Consider the following 15938-nt stretch of genomic DNA (forward strand, 5'->3'; position numbering starts at 1 on the left):
CACAAAAGCTGACCAAAGGAGGGGTGGGGGTGGGGGGGGTGTCCTCGGTTCACGGCATGGCCCGAAGCTGCCGGATGAAAAGGGGGAGCTCCTTGGTGCAGGGGGGACCTGAAACTGCCAGACCCCATCCTGACGTTCCCAGGGCTCCGTTGGCTTCACTGCTCCTTGAGGTCTGTTTCAGTGCCGTTGAGAAGCCTGGAATTGTTTCTCTTCTTCTGTTGATTCCTGCTGCTGGGCCCATAAGCACCGTAGTTGGTTTATAGCATGAGGCTTGGATTTTCCTCTATTGTCAGAAGATAATGATTTCCCATGTCAGTGAGAATTCAGTCCATGGGGCAGCTGTTGACTTTGGATGTCAAATGTACAGAATTGGATTAATTCTCACCCTGAGCTTATGATGCACTCCCGTCTGTGGTCCATGTATGGCTGCTTTTATTTATTGATTTTTGAATGGACTTACAAAATTACGATAATAAAACTCTGCCAACCCATTGTCTAACATGGACATTAGAATATTATCAATAATTTACCTGTAACTTCTTTGGGTAACCGCTGCCTTGAATCGTGTTCTCATCATTATGTTGCCTTTTTACAAAATAGAGTTGAGTCCTATCTCTCTGATTCCTGAAAAAATATTTTCTAATTGTCTTCAATTATATTAAAAGGGTATTATCTTGCATGTAATCCTCTGAAACTCACTTTTTTCACTCCATATAGTATTATTAAGATTTCTGCATGTTCTCTGGGGGTGTAGTGTACCCTTTGTGATGACTCTAGTGTTTTTTTGTGTGGTAGGGTGAATCGTGTCCCACAAGACGTTTTCAAACCCTAAATGCTGGTCTGGGGTGTGGCCTCTTTTGTAAGCGTGTTCTTCAAGTCCTGTTACCCAGTCCTGTGGGTGTGGGCTTACTGGTGAATGAATCTTCAAAGATCCTACTTAGACGAGGCCAAGCTGAATGAAGGCGGGCCGTAATTCTGCTCGGTTGGGGTCTTATAAGCAGAGGAAATTTGGAGATGGGAAGATAAGACATGGCGGGTGAAGGAAGGACAGACTGCCAAGTGAAGGGGCAGAGACTGACTGCCAGCCAGCCCCCAACAGACACCGCCGACTTGGGCGAAGGCCTGGCTTCCCAACACTTTGATTTTAGTATTCTACCCTGAAACCTGAACTAACAAATTCCTGTTGTTTAAGCCAACCTGCTTTTGGTATTTTGTTGTAGCAGCCGTGGCAAACTGAGACACCTTGTGTGAATAGTTCTTGTTATCTGCTGTGCCACAATGGAGGCTTGGTGTATTCAAGGGTTTGCTATTATAGACCCTGCTGCTATGGAAGACACTCTTGAGCCCATTTCCTGGTGTCTCTTTGCAAGAGTTTCTCTTGGGGTTGTTAAGGCACAGGGCATGTGGGTGTCCATCTCTACAAGGGGAAATCATTTGAAAGTGATTCATGTATTGGTGAGTGTGGCCCCGGGTCTCACTTGGCTTTTGGAGGCAACACTCCAATCACTGCCTCATTCTTCACAAATCCTTTCCACAAATCCTTTCTGGATAACCCCGTTTCCAAGCCTGGCTTGTACTGAAATGGCTAGCTGGTTCCCAGTTTTGTTAAATCCTCACATGGGGCTGTAGCCCCTGGGGTCTCACTTTTTGGAAGCCCAGAATATTCCAGACCATCCGTTTCTGGTTTCTTTGTACCCAAGAGTTCAGTTCTCAGCTTATCTCTTTCCTCTCGCATTTCTCTTAAGTTGCAAGGAGAAGCCAGGCGCTTGGTGATCTTTTCAGCTAAGTGTTCCAGCTCATTGCTTTCAAGTTCTGCCTTCCATCTGACACCAGGACTCAGTTTTTTCTCCACCATTTTAAAACAAGGATGGCCTTTCTTACAGTTGGCCATGACACATTCATCATTTCTGTCTGAGGCATCATCGGAAGTATCTTTAGTGTCCATATTTCTACCTACAGTCTCTTTGAAGCAATCTAGGCCTTTTCTATCAAGCTTCTCACACTTCTTCCAAAATCTTCCCCTTATCCACTTAAAAAGCTATTTCCAACATGTTTGGTATTTGTAAACTCAGCAGCATCCCACTTCTCTGGTACCAATATCTGTTCCAGTTTGCTAATGATGCTGTTATGCAAAATACCAGAAATGGATTGGCTTTTATAAAGGGGATTTATTTGGTTACAAATTTAAAGTTCTAAGACCATAAAAATGTCCAAACCAAGGCATCAACAAGAGGATACCTTCACTAAAGAATGGCCAATGGTGTCGGGAACACCTCTATCAGCTGGGAAGGCATGTGGCCAGCATCTGCTGGTCCTTTGCTCCAGGTTCTGGTTTCAAAATGGCTTTCTCCAAAATGTCTCTGGACTTCTGTCTCTCTTAGCTTCTCTCTTTCAGCTTCTTTTCATCTCTGAGCATCTGGGGGTCCTCTCTTAGCTTCTCTGGGGCAAACTCAGCTTCATCTCTTAGCCTAGCATCTCCAAACATCTTTCTGTCTGCATCTTCTAGCATCTTCACCATCAAGGTCTGTTTCAGCCCTTAGCTTCTCTTAAATACTCCAAGGAATGAAACAAGACCTTCCAGAGTGGGCGGGGTCACATCTCCATGGAAATAATTTAATCAGAGGTCTCACTCACAGTTGGGTGAATTACATCTCCATGGAAACACTCAATCAAAAGGTTCCACCCAAAAAGATTGAGTTAAAAGATCATGGAGATCATCAACATGGTGACATAAACGGTTACTGAAAACTTCCCTCCAGAGATTCAATGAAAAAAAAAAGTACAATTCTGAATTATTTGAAACTCTGGAGGAGGATATAGACTGGAGAAATACCCTACAAATGCCTAATTGAAGAAAGAGAAGAAATATCACGTGGGAATCCTCTGTCTCAGACCAGCCAATTCTCTCCCCTCCCCCTCACTCATTCAGTGTGGGAAAGGCATGGCATCAGCAGACAGGGCCCCTCCCACCATGAACACAGACTATAAAATCTCTCACAGCAGTGAGACAAACCCCCACTGTAAGACCTGGGTGACAGGGGAGGACATTTCAAGGTCCAGAACAGTGAGGGACAAAGACACTGAGAAAACATGGACAGAGACTGCATCTCCAGCCCTGGGTCTGAAAGCCCTTCCCCCACTCTTGAGGGAAGCAGCAGCCAGTGGCCATTTCCTTGCCTTGGGGACAGCTGTAGTGCTGGGTCATCTGAGGCAGTACTCTGCCACAGGTGTAGCCCCACATCAAGCCAGATTTTGGCTGGCAAAGTGGGGGCATAGGAATCCTGCAGTTTCAGCTCATCTGTGTAGATGCAGCCTGCTTGGAGGCAAAGCAGCTTCTGAGGAGGATTAAGTTACTGAATATCATCATCAGTTAGACGCTCCAGAAGGTGTGAGGGAATTAAAATACTTTTAAAAAGATGCTTCAGATCCTTTTTTAGGAGCACAGGAGCTGGTCAACACACAAGGACTCTAAAACAAACCCAGGTCTTGCTAGCCAGCTGAAAACAGAGCACCACTGGGAGCCAGTAGATTTGTATCACCACACATGGTGAACTTGCTGGGGTGCCCAGTGCCTTCCTCCCATCCCTGTGGCAGGCCACGGTGGGCAACTAGTTTGGGGGAGAAGACTGGGGGGCAGAGCCAATCTCACAGCTGGCCAGGGAGAGAAACAAAGAAAAGAGAGATCAAAGTCAACCAACAAGAAAATCATGGGTAAAAGAGAGAAAACAACCTCCAGAATAAACCAATCAGGAAAATCAGATGCCTAGACAGCAAAAAATCATGAGCCATATCAAGAAACAGGAAGACATGGCCCAGTCAAAGGAAGAAACTAACATCTCAACTGAGATTCAGGAGTTGAACAAAGTGATTAAATATCTTCGAACAAATCTTTTAAATCAAATCAACAAGTTGAAAGAAAATGTAATGAAAAAAGATGAAGGATGTAAGGAAGACACTGGGTCACCCTAAGGAAGAATTTGTAAGCTTGAAAAAACAAATGGCAGAAGTTATGGGAATGAAAAGCACAATAGAAAAGATGAAAAACACAATGGAGACATACAACAGGAGAACTGAAGAGGCAGAAGAAAGGATAACGGAACTAGAGGACAGGACATCTGAAATCCTACAGACAAGAGAACAGATAGGGAAAACAATGGAAAAATATGAGCAGGGTCTCAGGAATTGAATGACAACATGAAGCGCATGAATATATACATGTTATAGTTGTCCCAGAAAGAGAAGAGAAGGGAAAAGGGGCAGAAAGAATAATAGAGGAAATAATCAATGAAACAGAATTGATCCAAATAGACCGACTTCAAGATACTTACTAATCAAACTTTCAAATGTCAAAGACAAAGAGAGAACAACTGAAAGCAGAAAGAGAAAAGCAATCCTTCACTTACAAGGGAAACTTGATAAGACTAAGAACGGCTCTCTCAGCAGAAACCATGGAGGCAAGAAGGCAGTGGTATGATATATCCAAGACACTGAAAGAGAAAAACTGCCAACCAACAATCATATACCTGGCAAAACTGTCCTTTAAAAATGAGGGAAAGTTTAAAAATATTTACAGATAAACAGACACTGAGAGAGTTTGTGAACAGACCTCCTCTGCAAAAACTACTAAAGGGAGTGCTACAGACAGATAGGGAAAGACAGGAGAGAGAGGTTTGGAGAAGACTGTAGAAATGAAGATATCAAGACCTAGAAAGAGGGTAGAGACTGGGCATTTGATGTTGAAGAAGTATAGAATGTTCTGGAGGATTCATTGTACAAATCCAGAAATGGATAGCACAGTACTGTTTGATGGTAGCACAGTATTGTAAAGACACAGAAAAAAGATGACTGTGAATATGGTTGAGATAGGAAGGTTAGTATGTATGACATTGGAAGAAAAGATAGAAGATAAAAACCGGGACTATAACTTAGTGAAACCTAGTGTGGTCAATGAGTGTGATTAAATATACAAATATAAGAATGTTTTTACATGAGGGAGCAGCAAGAAGGAATGAAGTGATGAGGTGTGAAACAAAGTAATGGACCATGAGGACAGTAGGTTGAGTGAAATAAACCAGAAATGAAAAGACAAACATTATAACACCTCACTAAAATGGACTAATAACCATGTGTAAACTCTGAGAATTGAATCTGGGAGCATGGGTTACCAGGGGAAGGCTTACATAAAGGTTCCTAGATTGTAAGCTCTTATAGCAGTCATGTCTATTCATGAGTTGTAGCAGTTATTTCTAAATTTTGAGATTCTGAGCTATTTGTGTGTGATGAAAGAATAACCTCCAGAATGACCTCTTAGTCCCTGGAGCTTTGGGCATCTGTGTGGAACGTGGAACTCAGAGCCAGACTTTGGCAGCTATGAGTGTCACCATTGTCCCATGAATCAACTGTTAAAAAGGCTGAAAAGGAGGTCAGACTTCAAATGGAGATATGAATGAAATGGACTTGGTTGAGATTGGGGGTAGATCAGATTAAAGGGTAGAGGATGACATTAATTGTGTTTTAAAACTTCGGGTTCTGTGTGGGACTAAAGGAAGAGATGTCTATTTGGTGCAAAATCTATATTTTCTGTAGCACACTGTATAATTTAACTCAAATACCATAATTACATGGGAACTTGAATAAGGAGTGAGATCTGGTTGATTTGTACAGGTTAGCATGAAGACCTGATATAATCCAGAATAATTTGGGTGGAGAATAAAAACTATTTGCAAAGCCCCCATGAGGAACTGGGGGAAAATGTGGAAATATTAAACTTCTCCTGCTGGGGAATTCCTGATAGTCTCACAAGCACTGGGGACTACCAATTTAGGAGGCTGAGCCCTCGATCTTGGGGCTTGCCCTTATGAAGTTTGTTACTGCAAAGGAGAGGCTAAGCCTACTCATAATTGTGCCTGAGAGTCACCCCCAGAAAACCTCTTTTGTTGCTCAGATGTGGCCCTTTCTCTCTAGCTAGGGAAGTCACTGCCCTCCCCCTTCCATGGGTCATGACTCCCAGGGGTGTAAATCTCCCTGGCAATGTGGGATGTGACTCCCAGGGATGAGCCTGGACCCAGTGTTGTGGGATTGAGAAAGCCTTCTGGACCAAAAGGGGGAAGAGAAATGATACAAAATAAAGTTTCAGTGGCTTAGAGATTTCAAATGGAGTAAGAGGTCATTCTGGAGGTTATTCTTATGCATTATATACATATCCCTTTTTAGTTTTTAGTTTTTTAGAATAGCTAGAAGGAAATACCTGAAACTGTTGAACTGCAGTCCAGTATCCTTAATTCTTGAAGGCGAGCATATAACTATGGAGTTTATATGGTGTGACCAAGTGATTGTGAAAACCTTATGGCTCCCATTCCCATTACCCAGTGTATGGACAAATGAGTAGAAAAACGGGGACAAAACGTAAATGAATAATAGTGGGGAGGAGGGGGGTACAGGATGTTTTGGGTGTTCTTTTTTACTTTTACTTTTATTCTTATTTTTATTTTTTTGAATAATGAAAATGTTCAAAACATTGATTGTGGTGTATGAAGATACTGTGAACAACTGTTTGTATACTTTGGATGATTGTGTGGTTTGTGAATATATTTCAATAAAATTTAAAAAAAAAGAAAAAAAGAAAATGGATCTTCTAGGGTCCACAACAGTTTAAAACTGACCCAGGCATGGTCCCAGCTTGGAGGGCTTCATGGGTTTTGATGCCTCCCCCTACCCCCAAGGCTGCTCTTTTGACCTTACTGCCCTGCTGATGGAGATGAGCATCAACTTTGGAAAACTTTTGTCCATTATTTTATAAAAAAAATTTGTGCTTCAAAATCATTCTCTTCTTGTAAGGTGGAAATTGCACGCATGTTAGACTGTTTGATATTGTCTCATAGGTGCTTTTCATTTTTCTTGTTTCTTCTTTCTCTTTCTTCTTCAGATTGCATAATTTCTATTAATGTGTCTTCAAGGTCACTGACTCTCCTTATATTTTCAATCTGCTGTTAGGCCAATGAAAGTGGATTTTTAATTTTAACTATCTTATTTTTCAGTTCTATAATTTCCTTTTTTTAAAAAAATAGTTTCCACCTTTCTGGTTAGATTCCATACCTAGTCATTCATTAAGATAATATTATCCTTTAACTATTTCAGCACATTATTCCTTATTTTCTTTGAAAATATTTCTAAAACTTGCTTTAAAGTCATTTTTTGCTGAGTCCAACATCTGGGGCATCTTCGGTTTGATTTCTATGGACTGCCTCCTTCTCTGCCCTTGCATGTGGACACATTTTCCTCTATCTTTGCATTTCTACTGGTTTTTGATTATATATTAGAATTGGTTGATAATACACTTTAGAGACTCTGTGTTCTACTATCTTCTTCTGACTATAGATGTTCATTCTAGCAGGCGGTCGTTTATGGGCTGATCACCCTGAACCTGAATATGCAGAATTCTATTCTCGGTTAGGGTGGAACCGTGGAAGGTCAAGGTGATCCCTAAACTCTCTGACCTGTGGGCCCCGGTGTGCACCCGGCCTTGCCTGCAGACCTCGTCCTGGGTGGCGCTGGGCTCTGCCGGGCTGGGTCTCGGCACCTCGCTCCAGGCCAGGGTCCTCGTCCCACGCTGCGGACCTCACGGGGCCTCGGAGGAGTTCCGCTCTCCACCTCGTCGGAGCGTCTGGTGGTCTTCCTGGGCGTGCCCAGCCCGCCACCTTCTCCCACAGGTTCATAGGGGACCCTCGTGGAGACATGCACAGCCTCATCCTTTCTGATTCCCACGGCCAGCGTCAGGTGTTTCCCCTGCCCCACTTCGGCCCCCTTCCTCTGCAGGTTATGCTCGGTCCCTCCCTTCTGTACGGTGCTCCCGGGCAAGTGTTTCCATCTTCTCAGGAGCCACAGCCTGAGCTCGCTGTGACCGCTGCCTGCACACGACGGCTCTGTTTCCTTCAGAGGCATAATCGCCTGTCGTAGGCAGCGTCGCCTGAAACCAGTCATTCTGCCAAGTTCTCCAGGGTTATTTTGATCTCTTGTCCCTTCCTAAAGGTTCCTGGTTCATGCAGCAGCAGTTGAGGTTTATGGAAGTCTTTTGGGTACCGCCCGTCCCTGCTTATTATGGAATGACTGAGAAAGGCAGAGGGCAGGGCCTAATGCCATCAGTGTATCACTGACAGAACAGCTGCATATCCCATTGCAGGTGTGTGGCTTCTAGAATTGAACCCAGAAAGAGGCCGAATCTCCTGCCCGTGACAGGCTGTCCTGCAAATCTACAGCCTTCCCCCATGGGGCCGGCTCTGCCTGCTGAGGTTGCTCCAGCCGAGCGGACACAGCACGTGCCCTCTGCAGACAGGCGGGTCCCCATCCCCGTCCCAGGGTCACCTGTCAGATGGTCCTTGGCACGGCTGCAAGGAGGAGTGTGGGGTACAGGTGGGTGGGGGTGGCAGGCAGAGGCCTGGAGTCAGCGCTCGCTGCAGGGCCCTCTGTGAGGTAGAAAACTCAGGAGTGGGGAGCAGCACATCACGTCCTGCACACGAACGTTGGCTGACCCTTGTGCGTCTGGTTGTGTGGGTGCGGGTACCACAGTGAGGTATGTGTCACTCGGGTGGGAAACCTGCTTTCGAAAACACCTTGTAGATCTGGTCCTGGTCTTTCAACTCCTCGGCCCCTTCCAGGAGTTATTTCTGAATCACAGTTATAATCTCACCTCTTCCTCGCTGTGGGGATGGATGTGGATGTGAAACAAAAGTGACTTTGAGTTCTTGATAAAGAAGGTTGTCCGAAGCCACCGGGAGGGCAGAGGGATGTGCTGTGTCTCTCCTTCCTTTCTGGCTTCAGGAAGCTGTAGATGGTCGACGAGAGCCCCAGGAAGAGGGGGCTCCAGGTGTGAATGGCAATGGCCCCCCACCCTGCCCAGCTGAAGCGGTTTGAAAGCCCCACTGCCACACGCAGCCGCTCCCACCCACGCCCCAGCTCTCCCTGTGCTGACGTCGGCAGGCTCCACGACGGTGATGGTCTAACCTGGGTGCGTGGCCTCCCTGCTCTTCACGCTGAGGACAGCCCGGCCCTCGGCACCTGCCACGACCCCTCCCCCTGCCGTGGCTCCCATGGGACCCTCCGCTCACCCTGGGGCCCCACACGTTCCAGGGCATGGGCTTGGCCCAGCTCCAGGCCCTGCCTTTGTGGACCCGCGTGTCCATCCAGGCGGTCTGACCACTCACCACACCTTGTTCCTCTCTCTACAAGCCTTTCTCATGACAAGGGTCCAGTCAGCACCTATCGGATCTTCTCCGTGGTGCACACCCTAAAGCCCTCACGTTATCTCGTGCACACACTGACTCCCTGTCCTCCCGGGGAGGCTGCCAGCTCTCGATCTCCAGCCCTAAGAGCCCGGGGACTCGGGGAAGAGTTAGCCACCCTCCACTCTCCCTCACGTCTACTGGGAGCCCTCCCGGCATGTGGGAGGAGGGTACAATTTTGTAGATGTTGGAGGATCACAGTCACACACAGAGCGAAAATCTGGAGATAAAATCTTTAGACTCACACAAGAGAAACTCAGGTGAAATTTAAGGTGTGAGTCAGAATCCAGATGGAGCCAATAATAAAACATTCTGTCAGGTTTCCAACTGTCACAAGAGCATGAAGAAGATGCAATGAGTCACAAAGCCAAGGGCCAAACAAAAAACAGAAAATGCCACAACAGAAAAATAAAATTCTGGGAGAGATCCCAGAGAAACAAAAACAAGGGAGACAACAGTTGTGCTTCTTTGTTGCTGGGATGCCAGGACTGGATATAAAGGCCACTGAGCAGGGGGAGCCCCCAGACCAGCCCCGTCCTCCTCCTTACACACACCCCAGCTACCCTCGCCCACCATGTGCAACACCAGCTGCTCCGCTGTCTGCCAGCCGGCCTGCTCCGGGTCCCCATGCTGCCCAGCCCTGGGCTGCGGGGTCCCCTGCTGCCGCCCGGCCTCCTGCGTGGCTCTGCTGTGCCGGCCCGTGTGCGGCGTGGGCGCCTCCTGCCAGTCGGCCTGCGGGGCCACCAGCTGCTCCCCCTGTGGCTGCCAGTCCCCGTGCTGCCCTGTGACCTGTGGCCAGACCTCTTCCTGCAGCCCGGGCTGCTGCGTGCCCAGCCCCTGCCAGGCGGCCTGCTGTGTGCCCGTGTGCTGCAAGCCCGCCGTGTGCGTGCCCGTGTGCTGCAAGCCTGCCATGTGTGTGCCCGTGTGCTGCAAGCCCACCGTGTGCGTGGCCCCCTCCTGCCAGTCCTCCTGCTGCTGCCAGCCCTCCTGCCCTGCCCTCCTCTGCAGACCTGTCTGCTGCAGCACCCCTGCCTCGTGCTAAACCAAGATCTTGCAATATCCCCTTTCTGAATACTGTAAACCTGGCCCATCTGTAAGACATCCCAGGGTATCCACCATCATAAAATATTGTGGGTACTCCAGCCACATTTGTTCCTTTCTAAAAAATGTGTCCAATTCCCCCACCCCTCAGGGCGCTCTGAGACTCTGGTGGAAAATCCTGGGCTTTGCAGATTGTAATCAACAAGCCACTTGCTCATCTCAACATGTTAGGTTCTGGGGATTGTCACAGGGAGGGGCTTTGTCCTCTAAGCCGAATCCAATACGGAATAAATGTGCGATTCCCGACAGCTAAGCACGTGGCTCTCGCGTCCCTTCTTCTGAGCAGAAGGTCCGAAGCTGTGGCCTGCCTCTTTGTGAACTGGTGGTGGGGGGAGCTGGGGGGAACGGGACTGCGGTGAGGGGTGCCCTTCCCCAGACGTTGGCGAGGACTCTCAAACTGGGAGATCCTGCACCCCGTAGAGCTGGTGAGAGATGACGCTGGTGCATCCTGTGCCCCACGGGAGCCAGCCCCCCTTGGCAACCCTCCCAGACTTTTCTGGGCCCTCCTGGTGCGGGAGGCTCCCAGCACCCAGGCCTGCGGGAGGACCCACCTGCCCACCCGCTGCTGGCCTCTTGCCAACAACATGCTTACAAAGCAGGATTTTCTCTCTTCCTTTTGTCAGTTAAAATTTAAAAAAATGTATCAAAGTAATACCCTCCTATGGTTAAAACATAAAGTTAGTGCCAAAGGCTTAGAATAAAATTCAGGGCTGCCTCCCCTAACCTCCTGCTTCCCCAAGACTCCCTCTCCGGGGGCTACTGGACTCAAGTCTTTTTCTCTCTGTTCCACTATTTATGCAGCTCCATGTTTCCATGTGATGTTCAAGTGCTGCCCACTTTGGAGTCATCAGTTTGGGACGTTTCTGTCACCTTCTCCAGAGGTGCATTTAGCTGTTTTGTTCTGCCGTCCCTTCCGCCACCCCTCCCCGTCCTTGTCAACGTGGTGAGATACTGCTCGTGGCCACCATGCTGTGGTTGCACACTGTTCACAGCTGGATTCTGCAGTGGACTGTGATCGGGTTTCCTTTCTTATTTTCCCTGGAAGTTAAAAATTACACTGTTTTTCATTTGTGTAGTTTCATTTTTACCTGCTCTAATTCTTCCCATTTCCAACATCCTCACTCTGTACATTTGCACAGCCACCTTCTGGTTTTCCTGGCTCCTTTTGCCCTTCTCCTGGAAGGGATTCCCAGTCTCTAGGCTCTCAAGTTGTCCTCTTTTTGGCTTATTTCCTTTGCTTTGGTACAGCACATCCTATGGTAGTTGCATCAGATTAAAAACAAAACAAACAAAACAGATAAACCTGTTGTATCAGTCAACTACTGCTGCATAAGAAACTAACCCACATTCATGGCTTAAAGCAATAATTGTTCATCGCAGTTCATGTGTCTGAGGGTTGGCTGATCTCATATGTGAGGTCTCTCTGATATCGTATTATTTTAAAATTGTGATGTAAAGTCAACTATTATTAAGACACCTTACGTTATATAATAAGGAGATAACAGGGAGAAGAAAAAATATATATATACATATACAAATGTATTCAAAACAAAATAAAGAAGAAATATAACCCTTACAGCCCTCGTTTCTGCGGCTGATCACATGGGCCTAGCTAATCTATACAACTATCTTCACTACCCTCATATATCCTGTTTGCCCTCAGCAATCGCCTCAGGTGGTTCTTTGCCTGGTGGTGTGACCCAGACTTTCTTTCCTGAAGTTTCTTGGCCATTGGTAGTCCTGCCTGGATTGGGTTGTTGCAGTTTTCCATTGACTTTAATCACAGGGCCTGGTAGTACTAAGAGACGCCCCAGGGGATCTCCTGTATTCCAGGAACTACACAATGGAGCTGCAGTGCTATTTCCCCTTGATAGTCAGGATCAATCACCCCAGCCAGTACAGTAATCTCCTTCCTTGCCTGTTGATTCAGAGGCATGAGCAGACCAAAGTGGCCAGGTGGCAGTCTTAACTTTCAGTTCAGTGGATTATTGTTGGTTCCTGGTGGAACAAAGACTTGTAGACCAGCAGAGCTTAAGCTTGCAGGGACAGGAAGCAAAAATTTTCCTAGTGGATCACTAGGAGTGATAGTGAGTGGTGCCACTCCTGTTTCCACCCCTTGAATTCTGGACCCATGAATCCTGGCTATGGGAGAAATAGCACCACAGAGTGGATGCTGATTCAGAGCATACACAGCCTCCTGGAGAACACTGCCCCAGCCCTGCAAGGTATTGCCACCTAGTTGGTGCCGTAATTGAGTCTTCAACAGGCCATTCCACCGTTCTATCAACCCAGCTGCCTCTGGATGATGGGGAACATGGTAAGACCACAGAATTCCATGAGCATGTCCCCATTCCCTCACTTCATTTGCTGTGAAGTGGGTTCCTTGGTCCGAAGCAATGCTGTGTGGAATACCATGACGGTGGATGAGGCATTCTGTAAGTCCACGGATGGTAGTTTTGGCAAAAGCATGTCATGCAGGGAAGGCAAACCCATATCCGGAGTATGTGTCTATTCCAGTAAGAACAAATCGCTGCCCCTTCCATGATGGAAGTGGTCCAATGTCATCAACCTTCCACCAGGTAGCAGGATGATCACCTCGGGGAATGGTGCCATATCAGGGACTGAGTGTGGGTCTCTGCTGCTGGCAGATTGTGCAATCAGCAGTGGCTGTGGCCAGGTCAGCCTTGGTGAGCGGAGGTCCGTGTTGCTGAGCCCGTGCATAACCTCCATCCCTTCCACCATGACCACTTTGTTGATGAGCCCATTGGGCAATGACAGGAGTTGCTGGGGAAAGAGGCTGATTGGTATCCACCAAATGGGTCATTTTATCCACTTGGTTATTAAAATATTCTGCTGAAGTCACCTTCTGGTGAGCATTCACATGGGACACAAATATTTACATGTTTTTTGCCCACTCAGAAAGGTCTATCCACGTATCCTTCCCCAGACCTCTCTGTAACCAATTTTCAAATAATTTTCCTTCTAGTCCCTGACCATTCAGCCAAACCATTAGCAACATCCCATGAATCAGTATACAAGTGTGCCTCTGGCCATTTCTCCTTCCAAGCAAAATGAACAACCAGGTGCACTGCTCAAAGTTCTGCCCACGGGGAGGATTTCCCCTCACCACTGTCCTTCAGGGACATCCCAGAAAGGGGCTGCAGTGCTGCAGCTCTCCACTTTTGAGTGGTGCCCGCCTATTGTGCAGAACCATCTGTAAACCAGCCCGAGTTTTCTCTTCTTTAGTCAACTGATTGTAAGGAACTCCCCACGTGGCCATAACTCTGGGCTGGGAAAGAGAAGGTAATGTGGCAGGGAGTGAGGGATTTGGGCCACTTCCTCATGTAACTTACTTGTGCCTTCAGGACCTGCTTGAGCCATATCTTGTATATACCATTTTCATTTTATGATGGTGTGCTGCTGTGCATGCCCAACTTTATAGCTCATGATAGGTAACTCAGGTCTCACGGTAAGTTGGTGGCCCATGGTTAAGCATTCTGTCTCTACTAAGGCCCAGTAGCAGGCCAAAAGCTGTTTCTCAGATGGAGAGTAGTTATCTGCAGAGGATGGTAAGGCTTTACTCCAAAATCCTAAGGGCCTGCATTGTGATTCTTCTCTAGAAGCTGCCAAAGGCTCCAAACAGCATCTCTATTTGCCACTGACACTCCCAGCACCATTGGATCAGCTGGATCATATGGTCCAAGCGGCAGAGCAGCTTGCACAGCAGCCTGGACCTGTCGCAGAGCCTCATCTTATTCTGGACCCCACTCAAAACTAGAAGCTTTTCTGGTCACTCAGTAAATGGCCTGGAGCAGCACATCCAAATGAAAAATACGTTGTCTCTAAAATCCAAAGAGGCCATCTAGGTGTTTGTCTCTTTTTGGTCATAGGAGGGGCCAGATGCAACAGCTTATCCTTCACCTTAGAAGGGATATCTCGACATGCCCCACACCATTGGGCATCTACAGGTTTTTTTGAGGAGGGAGACCCCTGTATTTTTGTTGGCTGTATCTCCCATTCTCACATGCAAATGCCTTACCAGTAAGTCTAGAGTAGTTGCTACTTCTAGTCACTAGGTCCAATCAACATGAAATCATCAATGTAATGGACCAGTGTGATATCTTGTGGGAGGGAGAAATGATCAAGATCCCTGTGGACAATATTATGACATAGGGCTGGAAAGTTGATATAACCCTGAGGTAGCATAGTGAATGTAAACTACTCACCTTGCCAGCTGAATGCAAACTGTTTCTGGTGGTCCTTACTAAAAGCAATTGAGGAAAAAAGCATTTGCCTGATCAATAGCTGCATACCAGGTACCAAGGGATGTACTGATTTGCTTAAGCAATGATACCACATCTGGAACAGCAGCTGCAATTGGAGTCACCACCTGGTTAAGTTTATGATAATCTGTCATCCTCCAAGACCCATCTGTTTTCTGCACAGGCCAAATAGGAGAGTTGAATGGGGATGTGGTGGGAATCACCACCCCTGCATCCTTCAAGCCCTTAAGAGTGGCATTAATCTCTGCAACCCCTCCAGGAATGCACTATAGGTTTGGTTTTACTATTTTGCTGGGTAGGGGAAGTTCTAGTGGCTTCCACTTGGCCTTTCCTACCGTAATAGCCCTCATTCCAGGAGTCATGGAACCAAAGTGGGGATTCAGCCAGTTGCTGAGTCTGTCTACTCCAATTATGCATTCCGGAACTGAGAAAATAACCACAGAATGTGTCTGGGGACCCACTGGACCCACTGTGAGATGGACCTGAGCTAAAACTCCATCGATCACCTGACCTCCATAAGCCCCTACTGCGACTGGTGGACCACAGTGACATTTGTGGTTCCCTGGAGCTAGTATCAGTTCAGAGCTACTTTCTAGTCCCCCAGAAGTCTGTTTCCTTTTCTCAAACTATTGAGTGACTTCCCCCCAGTGCAGAGTCCATAGGTCTTTATGGAAGGCTGGCAGAAAGACTGAATTGTTGGCAGTGTACAGGGTCCTTCCTGAAAGGACTCCCCCTCCTTCATTCAAGTCATTCTGGGTCTGTAAATTGGCTCAAGTCTGGGAACTGATGTGCCCCCCACACCTGTGCACACACACACTCATGCCTGTACATGCACACACAAAGCAATCACACATAACAGAAGCTCATACACGTGCACACTTGCACATAAGGATCACACACAGCATATACACTCACACACAGGCACGTACATTCATGTACCTATGCACAACACACCCACTCACTTGCACAATGCAAAATGCACATGCACAAAACATACACTTATGCACATGCACCTGCAAACTCATGCACAGACGCTGTTATATACAACATATTTAAGCATGCACACACACACACACACACACGTGCACCAGCACTCTTGTACCCCAGGTTGGGAACAAGAGATGGAACTGAACATAAAAACAAGGATAGAATGTGCCTGGGAGGAGAGAGGGAGCCTCCAGAGATCCCAGAGGCTCGGAGAGGTGCATGCAGAGACCTTTGCCATTTCAGCCCCCCAGCCTGCACTGTTAGTGTCCACACTGGGCATGTCTTAGAA

At 47.2% G+C, this 15938-nt stretch overlaps 2 protein-coding genes across 2 annotated transcripts in view; both read left to right on the top strand.

Annotated features, from left to right (window-relative positions):
• The window catches only part of TSPEAR (thrombospondin type laminin G domain and EAR repeats), a 319882-nt gene that overhangs the window by 126787 nt on the left and 177157 nt on the right, over window positions 1–15938 (top strand). The window lies entirely within an intron of this gene.
• Window positions 9853–10320, top strand: LOC119529779 (keratin-associated protein 12-4-like). The gene is made up of 3 exons (XM_037830488.1): window positions 9853–10004; window positions 10092–10158; window positions 10213–10320. Exons 1-3 carry the CDS (start codon window positions 9853–9855, stop codon window positions 10318–10320), a joined length of 327 nt encoding a protein of 108 aa, XP_037686416.1.

The sequence above is a fragment of the Choloepus didactylus genome, chromosome 1, assembly GCF_015220235.1.
Source record: "Choloepus didactylus isolate mChoDid1 chromosome 1, mChoDid1.pri, whole genome shotgun sequence".
NCBI classification, from domain to species: Eukaryota; Metazoa; Chordata; class Mammalia; order Pilosa; family Megalonychidae; genus Choloepus; species Choloepus didactylus.